This window comes from Platalea leucorodia (genome assembly GCF_965183815.1).
Source record: "Platalea leucorodia genome assembly, chromosome: 19".
Taxonomy (NCBI): Eukaryota; Metazoa; Chordata; class Aves; order Pelecaniformes; family Threskiornithidae; genus Platalea; species Platalea leucorodia.
In genome coordinates, this window is record NC_138841.1 from 6,085,741 (window position 1) to 6,094,842 (window position 9,102).

General features: G+C 69.7%; 1 protein-coding gene across 1 annotated transcript in view; it reads right to left on the bottom strand.

Moving 5' to 3' along the window:
• The window catches only part of CELSR2 (cadherin EGF LAG seven-pass G-type receptor 2), a gene marked incomplete at both ends in the record, with an annotated part of 36,464 nt that extends 28,995 nt beyond the window's left edge, over nucleotides 1-7,469 (bottom strand). Inside the window, 3 exon segments of the mRNA XM_082330426.1 lie at nucleotides 835-1,479; nucleotides 3,653-6,738; nucleotides 7,027-7,469. Of these exon segments, the coding sequence (XP_082186552.1) occupies nucleotides 835-1,479; nucleotides 3,653-6,738; nucleotides 7,027-7,469 (4,174 nt within the window).
• Nucleotides 7,470-9,102: the final 1,633 nt, after the last annotated feature.

Genomic DNA, 9,102 nt, shown 5'->3' on the forward strand with positions numbered 1-9,102 from the left:
AGATAAAGGTGTTGGGGACAAAGGGGAGGAGGGATGATGGAGAGAGGGAGGAGGGAGGGAGAGATGATGGAGGGAGGGATGGAGGAAGGATGGAGGAGGGAGGGATGGAGGAAGGATGGAGGAGGGAGGGATGGAGGAGGGAGGGAGGAGGGATGATGGAGGGAGGGAGGAGGGAGGAGGGATAATGGAGGGAGGGAGGGAGGAGGGATGATGGAGGGAGGGAGGGATGGAGGAAGGGAGGGATGAGGGAGGGAGGAGGGATAACGGAGGGAAGGAGGGATGGAGGAGGGAGGGAGGAGGGATGATGGAGGGAGGGAGGGAGGGAGGGAGGGAGGGAGGGAGGGAGGATGATGGAGGGAGGGATGGGGGAGGGAGGGAGGATGGAGGTGGGATGGCCGATGGAGGACGGCTGACGGAGGGACAGCTGAGGAAGGAACGGCTGACGGAGGGCTGAGCAGGATGAAGGGATGACCACGATGGACGGCGGAGGGCCAGCAGAAGGGAGAGGTGAGGGAGGCTGATGAGGAATGGGATGAAGGCTGATGGGGATGGATGATGGAGAACCGGAGTGGGACAAAGGGATGGCGGGGATGGATGATGGAGGGCGAGCAGGAGGGACGGAGGATGGAGGGCTGAAGGGGAGCGGGATGAAGGGATGGTGGGGATGGACACCGAGAGGCAGGGATGGATGGATGATGGAGGGCTGAAGGGGAGCGGGATGAAGAGATGGTGGGGATGGACACCGAGAGGACAGGATCACCACTGGAGGGGTGAAGGGGAACGGGACAAGGTGACACCAGGGACGGCCGAGGGAGGGAGGCGCCGGGCTCTAACCGGTGAAATCCTCGTGGCACTCGCAGGTGTAGCCGCCCTCGCGGCTCCGGCACCGCCCGTTGCTGCCGCAGGGGCTGGAGTAACAGAGGTCGATCTCCGTCTCGCAGTAGTCGCCGGTGAAGCCGGGCGGGCAGCGGCAGCGCAGGCCGGTGACGGGATGGATGGGGCGGAAGAGGATGGTGTCGGAAGCGAGGAAGGGCGCCGAGCTGTCGAACTGGAGGACGGAGACGCAGCGCATGTAGTTCTCGCAGGGCTCGCGCAGGCAGATGTTGTCGTCGAAGGGCAGGACCCGCTGGGCCGAGATGGCGGCCAGCAGCGAGCGGTTGAGGTAGAGCCGCTCCTGCAGCTCCTCGGAGGAGAAGAAGCGGGCGCCGTGCCCCGAGGCGGGCAGCAGCACCGAGAGGCTGACGTTGAGGATACGGGCGGTCCCCACGTCCGTGTCCGTTTGGATGTTGAAGAGGACGACGCGGTGGCGGGGGGTGGCCAGGACGGCTGCCACCCCCTCGAGGAAGCGGCTGAGCAGCGGGGAGAGGAATCGCTCCTGGGACATGTCGGCCAAGCGCAGGGTGATGCTGTTGCTCAGCATCTCGTCCGTGATCACCGTCACCCGCAGCGTGCACTGGGCCGTCGCGCTGTGGACCCCGTCTGCGGGTGGGGGGGGAACGGGGCGGGGGTCAGTGACGGCGCTGGCCACCGCGGGATGGGGACGGTGGTGGCGATGGGGCACCCGTCCCGCTTGGCCACCGCGGGATGGGGACGGTGGTGGCGATGAGGCACCCGTCCCGCTTGGCCACCGCGAGATGGAGATGGTGGTGGCTATGGGGCACCCGTCCCGCTTGGCCACCGCGGGATGGGGACAGCGCTGGTTATGGGGTGGTGCTGGCTATGGGGCTCTCATCCCGCTTGGCCACCATGGGATGGGGACAGCAGGATGGGGCCAGTGCTGGCGCTGGTTATGGGGCACCCAGGCCACTTGGCCACCACCACGGGGCACTTGGCCACCGTGGGATGGGGCCGGTGCAGGCTATGGGGCCGGTGCAGGCTATGGGGCCAGTGCCGGCTATGGGGGGCCAGTCCTGCTCAGCTACCGCAGGATGGGGCCAGCGCTGGCTACGGGGCTGGTGCTGGGTACCGTCCCACTCGGCCGCCATGGGATGGGGACGCTGCTGGCTATGGGGGGCCCGTGCCACTCGGCCACCGCAGGATGGGGTCAGCAGGATGGGGACGGTGCTGCCTATGGGGATGCCGCTGGCTATGGGGACGCTGCTGGCTATGGGGCACCCGTGCCACTCGGCCACTGCAGGATGGGGACAGTGTGGCTATGGGGTCCCATCCCACTTGGCCACCGTGGGATGGGGACAGCACCCGCGCCGGGGCACCCATCCTGCTGGCCACCGCGGGACGGGGACAGCGCCGGCCATGGGGCACCCGTCCCGACTCACCCGGCAGCGCCGTGGGGCAGGGGGGGGTGGGGGGGGGGCAAAGGGATGCCCGGCACTGGGGCGCCCACCTTCCTCCTCCTCCTCCTCCTCCTCCTCGTCCTGGCCGGGACAAGGGGCAGCGGGATGTGGGACAGATGGAGAGCGGGCGGTGGGTGGACAGATGGACGGAGGGAGCGTGGGGACAGCCGGGTGGGGAGGGGGCCGGGGGGGAGGGAGAAGGGGGTGACGCCGGGGGGCCGGGGCTGCCCGGTGGCCCGTGGCTGGTGGCCAAGGGGGGGGTTGCCATGGCTGCGGCCGCGGGGGCCCAGCTATGGCCGGAGCCTTTGTTCCCCTCCCGGCTGCCCCCGCGCTGAGGGGGGGCACGGGGGGCCCCCTGCCCCCACCCTTTGTGCCCTGGGCCCCCCCCCTTTGTGCAGCTGGAGCAGGGACCCCAGCCCGCGGGGGCTACGGGGGGCAATGGGGGGGGACACGTGGCTGGGGACAAGGGACATCAGGACACGGCCCGTGACTCAGTTTCCCTCCCTGCCCGGGGGCGGCCGAGGAGCCGCTCCCCCACCACAGGGTGACCCCCCCCGGCAGCACCCACTGCCCCCCCCCCGGCCCAAACCGTGCCGAGCACCCCCGGCACGGCCCCCCCTTGGCCCCTTCCCACCAGTGACCCCCCCAAAGAGACGCATTGGGTTTGGGGACCCCCCAACGGAGAGGCCAGGCTGCCAGGACCCCCCCAAATGCACACACCAGGCCCTGTGCCCCCCCCCAAAATATAAACACTGGGGGCTTCTGGAAACACGTGTTTGGGTGCCAGGACCCCCCCAAATACTGCACCGGACCCTGAGCCCCCCCAAAATTCACCCATCGGGCCCCCCATAACATCCACATAAGGGCAGCAGCCCCCCCACGCACACACCAGGCTCTGCCCCCCCAAACACACGTACGGGCCCTGTGCCCCCCCCAAACGCACGCCGTGGGTCCTGCCCCCCACCACCCACAGCGAGGTGCCAGGACCCCCCCAGATACACACAGGGGGTCCTGCCCCCCCAAACCTCTGCTCCAGGGTCCTGCCCCCCCCCCCCAAAAAACCCATGCACTGGGGTATGAGACCCCCCCCCCCGACACCCCGGGGCTGAGACTGGGGTGGGGAAGGAAAAGGGGGTGCTGGGGACCCCGACCGCCTCCAGCTGGGATGTCTGGGGTGGGGGGGGCACAGCATCCCCATCACTACCCCCCCCCCAGATCTGGAGGGTGGAGGCACCCAAGATGGGGTGGTGGGACCCCAAAACACCTCAGCTCCATGCAGAAGTGGGGGGGGGAGGGGGGCCCACGAGGGCTTCCCCAGCCCCAAACCTTGCCCACCCCCCCCAAGATGGGGGTCTTACCCGAAACGGAGACCCTCATGACGGCCTCCAGCGGGCGGTTGTTGTCCAGGGCGGGGCTGAGGCGCAGGTCCCCGCTGCGGGGGTCCAGCAGCACCAGGTTGAGCTCGTTCCCTTGCTCGAAGGCGTAGGTGAGGCTGTCGGAGACGTCGGGGTCGTGGGCCGGGATGCGGCCGATGACCCCCCCGGGGAAGCTGCCCGAGCGGTTGGTGATGTAGTTGTTGAAGAGGATCTCAAAGTTCTTGAGTTGGGGGCTGTTGTCGTTGACGTCGCGAAGGCGGATGTGGACGGTGGCCCGGCTGACCAGGGGGGCCGAGGTGGCTTGGACCACCATGACGTACTCCGCCTTGGACTCGTAGTCCAAGTCGGCCAAGGCGGTGAGCTCGCCGGAGAAGATATCCAGCTGGAAGACCTCAGGGATGTTGCCCTCCACGATCTGGTACATGATTTGGGCGTTGGTGCCCTCGTCGGGGTCGGTGGCCGTGATCCGGGCCACCACCAGCCCGATGGGGCTGTTCTCCTCCACGAAGATGTCGAACTCGTCCCGCTCGAAGACGGGCGGGTTGTCGTTGACGTCCAGCACTGTCACTTGGATCTCCACCGGCGTCCGCTTGGCCGGGACCCCCTTGTCGACGGCGAACGCCCGCAGGGTGTAAAGCGGCACGTTCTCCCGGTCGAGGCGGCGCAAGGTGCGGACGATGCCCGAGGTGGACTCGATGATGAAGTCTCCGTCGCCATCGTCACCCCCTTGGAAGGTGTAGAAGACCCTGCCGTTGAGCCCCGAGTCGCGGTCGGTGGCGGAGACCTGGAGGACGCTGGTGAAGGCGGGCACGTCCTCGTAGATGGAGCCCTGGTAGGAGTCGCGGAGGAACTGGGGCGCGTTGTCGTTGACGTCGCTCACCAGGATCTCCAGGTAGGTGGTGTCGGACTTCTGCGGGATGCCGTTGTCACGCGCCGTGATGGCCAGGGTGTAGGACACCTGGTCCTCGTAGTCCAGCTCCATCTGGGTGGTGACGGCCCCCGTCTCGGCGGCGATGCGGAACTGGGGGATGCTGTCCTCCATCAGGTAGGTGATGCGGGCGTTCTCCCCCGTGTCCTCGTCCGTGGCGCTGATGACCACCACCGTGGTGCCCACCGGCCGGTCCTCGTTGACGTTGACGGTGTAGTGGGAGCTCTGGAAGACGGGTCGGTGGGTGTTGGCGTCGGTGACGTTGATGACCACCTGGGCCGTGTCCTGGCGGGTGCCGTCGGAGGCGGCGATGGTGAGGAGGTACTGCCGCTCCAGCTTGTAGTCCAGGGGCAGGGCGAGGGAGATGAGCCCACCGCCGCTCTGGCTGGTGATGGAGAAGCGGTTGCGGGTGTTGCCGCTGGAGATCTGGTAGGTGATGACGCTGTTGGCGTCGCGGTCGACGGCGGAGACGGTGAGGACGCTGGTACCCACCGCCGCATCCTCGTTCAGGCGGGCGCCGTACTCCCGTTGTGTGAACTCGGGGCTGTTGTCGTTGACGTCCAGGACGGTGACGCTGACGCTGGCCGAGGAGGCCATGGGGGGGTTGCCCTGGTCCTGCGCCTCCACCTCGAAGCTGTAGAAGTCCACCGCCTCCCGGTCCAGCTCGGAGGCCACCACGATCCACCCCGTGCTGTTGTTGATGGCGAAGGGGAAGCCGGCGCCTGTCTCCAGGAGGGTGTAGACCAGTCGGCCGTTGTCACCCGAATCGGCGTCGATGGCTTGAACGTGGATGACGGAGTAACCCACCGGCACGTTCTCCAGCACGGTGGCCTGGAAGGGCGTGCTGACGAAGATGGGGGCATTATCGTTGACGTCCAACACCTGGACGGTGACCAAGCCACTGATGTTGGAGAGGGGCGGGCGGCCGCCGTCCTGTGCCCGGATCCGTAGGGTGAACTCCTTGCTGACCTCGTAGTCCAAGGGGCTGACCACGTCCAGCGCGCCCGTCTGCGCGTCGATGTAGAAGTGGCCGCGGGTGTTACCGCTGACGATGCTGTAGTGCACCAGGGCGTTGCTGCCCTTGTCGCGGTCGGTGGCCGTCACCCGCAGCACGGCCGAGTTGGGCGCCACGTCCTCGGGGACCTGCGCCACGTAACGCTTCTCGCTGAACTGCGGCGCGTTGTCGTTGTCGTCCTCCACGGTGATGCGGACGGTGGCCGTGGCGCTGCGGGGTCCCGGCTCCTGGCCCTGATCCGTGGCCTCCACCAACAGCTCGAAGGCTTCCACCGCCTCGCGGTCCACGGGGCCGCGGGTGCGGATGACGCCCGAGCGGGGATCGATCTCGAAGACCTCGTTGGCGCCGCCGGCGTTGAGGAGACGGTAGAGGACGTTGGCGTTGGGACCGGCGTCGCCGTCGGTGGCCCGGACCGTCAGCACCTCGTAGCCCACCTCCAGGTTCTCCCGCACGCTCTCCCGGTACTCGGGCTGCTCGAAGGCCGGGTCGTGGTCGTTGGCATCGGTCACCGTCACCGTCAACGTGGCCATGGCGCTGCGCCGGGGCGTGCCGTGGTCCACCGCCGTCACCCGGAAGACGTGGGTGCTCTTGCTCTCGCGGTCCAGGGGGGTGGCGGTGGTGATGGTGCCGGTGACAGGGTCCATGGCGAAGAGGGCGTCGGAGCGGCTGTCGAAGAGGGCGGCCATGGCGTAGCGCAGCCGGCCCGCCTCCCCCTCGTCGGGATCCACCGCCGTCACCCGCGTCACCGGCGTCCCCGCCGGCCGGTTCTCCCCCACCGAGGCCTGGTAGCTGGAGGGCTGGAACTGCGGCGCCGTGTTGGGGCTGCGGCGCCGGCGGGAGTGGCTGCGGGTCACGGGGCTCCCGGTGGCCCCGGTGGTCAGGGGGTCCCCAACACCCCCAGTGCCCATCGTCTCCCCGGTGCTACTGGTGGCTCTGGGGACTTTCCCAGTGTCCCCATTACGTCCAGTATCCCTGGTGCTCCTAGGGACTTTCCTGGTGCTCCTGGGGACTTTCCTGGCGCTCCTGGTGTCCCTGGGGACTTTCCCAGTCTCCCCAGTGTGTCCAGTATCCCTGGTGCTCCTGGGGAGTTGGGTGCCCCCAGTGTCTGCAGCGTGCCCAGCATCCCTGGCGCTCACGGTGTTGGTGGGGATGCCGGTGTTCCCAGTCTCCCCAGTGTGTCCAGTATCCCGGGTGCTCCTGGTGTCCCCGGGGACTGGGGTGCTCCCAGTGCGTCCAGTGGACCCAGTATGTCCAGTGCTCCCGGTGCCTCCAGTGTCCCTGGTGCGTCCAGTGCTCCCAGTGCATCCAGTGTCCCCGGTGCCTCCAGCGCTCGCGGTGCCTCCAGTGCTCCCAGTGCCTCTAGCGCTCGCAGTGCCTCCAGTGCTCCCAGCGCATCCAGTGCTCCCAGTGCATCCAGTGTCCCCGGTGCCTCCAGTGCTCGCGGTGCCTCCCGTGTCCCCGGTGCTCGCGGTGCCTCCATGGCCTTGGGCACCCTCGGGGCTCCCGCTGCCGCCGGTGCCGCCGGTGCCGCCGGTGCCTCGGGAACCCCCGCCGCCGCCGCCGTCCCCGCTGGAAGCTCCGGCTGCCGGGGCGGGCCCGCGGCCGCCGCTGTCCCCGGTGCCGCTGGAAGCGCCGGTGCTGGGGGAAGGCCCCGCTCCGCCGCTGTCCCCGGTGCCGCCGCTGTCCCCGGTGCCGCCGCGGGGCCGGAGCAGCGGCAGGGGGGCGCCGGGCGGGCAGGTGCCGGTGCCGGTGCCGGTGCCGGTGGCGGGCAGCAGCAGCAGCAGCAGCAGCAGCGGCGGCAGCAGCGGCGGCAGCGGCGGGAGGAGCGCGGCCCCGCGGGCGGGCGGAGCGCCCATGGCGCGGTGCGGCCGCTGCCGCCGGTGCCCGCTGCGCCCCGCGCCGCCGCCTGCGCCCCTCCCGCCGCCCGCGCGCGCCCGCCGGGGCGGGGCCGCCGCTGCACCGACCTGCGCCGCGCTTAAAGGAGCCGCCGCCCCCCCCCGGCCGCGGGCACCGCCACCGGCCCCGGCCCCGCCCGGCGGGGGGGGGGGGGGGGGGGGGCACGCACACGCGGGGGTCTTGCACACGCGTGGGAAGCGCACGTTGCACGGGGCACGTAGGCGCGCGCCTTGCACGCGCACCGAACGCGCACCTTGCACGCGCACAGGCCTGTCGCACGCCCACGCGCGTCGCGCACATGCACGCGTCGCACGCACACAGGACACGCACGGGGCACACGCAAGGTGCACGCACACAGGACACGCACGGGGCACACACACGTTGCACGCACATAGGACACGCACGGGGCACACGCGCGTCGCACGCACACAGGACACGCACGGGGCACACGCGCGTCGCACGCACACAGGACACGCACGGGGCACACGCAAGGTGCACGCACACAGGACACGCACGGGGCACACGCAGGGCGCACACGCATGGACTGCGCACACAGCGGGCACATGCAGCGGCACACGCTACTCACACACACACACGCCATGCACAGGGCATGCACGCGCACAGAACATGCACCTTGCACGCACACAAGCACGTTGTGTGCACACGGAACACGCACGTGGCACGCACAGGGCATGCACGCACGTGAACTGCACCCACACGGGGCACATGCAGCAGCACACACGCCACGCACATGTGCACAGAGCCTGCACACACAGAACACACACTTTGCACACACACACACAGACGCTGCGCACACATATTGCACACAGACACATTGCACGCACACAGAACACGCGCATGGCACACACGGGGCGTGCGCACGCGTGAACTGCACACACACAGGACACGCAGCAGCACACACTGCACACACGCAATGCTCACAGCATGCCCAGGGCATGCACACGCACACACAACGTGCACCTTGCACGCACACACGCACGTTGCACGTGCACAGAACGCGCACGTTGCACGCGCAGGGGGCACACGCGCGGCCTGCGCCCACACGGGGCACACGCAGCAGCACACACGCGATGCACGCACACGCACCGGGCACGCACACACGCAGCTCACACAACACACGGGTGACGCACCACCCCCCCATGTCACCGGGGTCCCCCCGCCCCGTGATGCCGCTCGGGGGGCACCGCAGGCCTGGGCTGGCCCCAGGGACTGGGGGGCCACTGGGACAAACTGGGAAGCAGGGAGGGCTGGGGACGGGGGGGGGGAAAGGGGGGCACCCCCATGGGTGCGGGGGGAACGTGGGTGCCGCACCCGGCCTGGCAGCGGCGTCGAGCCCAGGGCGTGGGTGCCGGGCAGGACGGTGCAGAGCCGGGCCCGGGGGGGGGCCAGCAGCGGAACGGGTCGGACGGGTGCGGGTGGGCCCCCCCCGGGTGCTGTGGGTGCTGGGGAGCCGCCCGGGGACCCCCCGGCACCCGCCGAGGGCTGGGGTGACGGCACCGCGGCCTCCCCGCGCCCTGGCCGCCGGCCCCAGCGCCCTTCAAAGCGGGACGAGGAGGAGGAGGAGGACGAGCC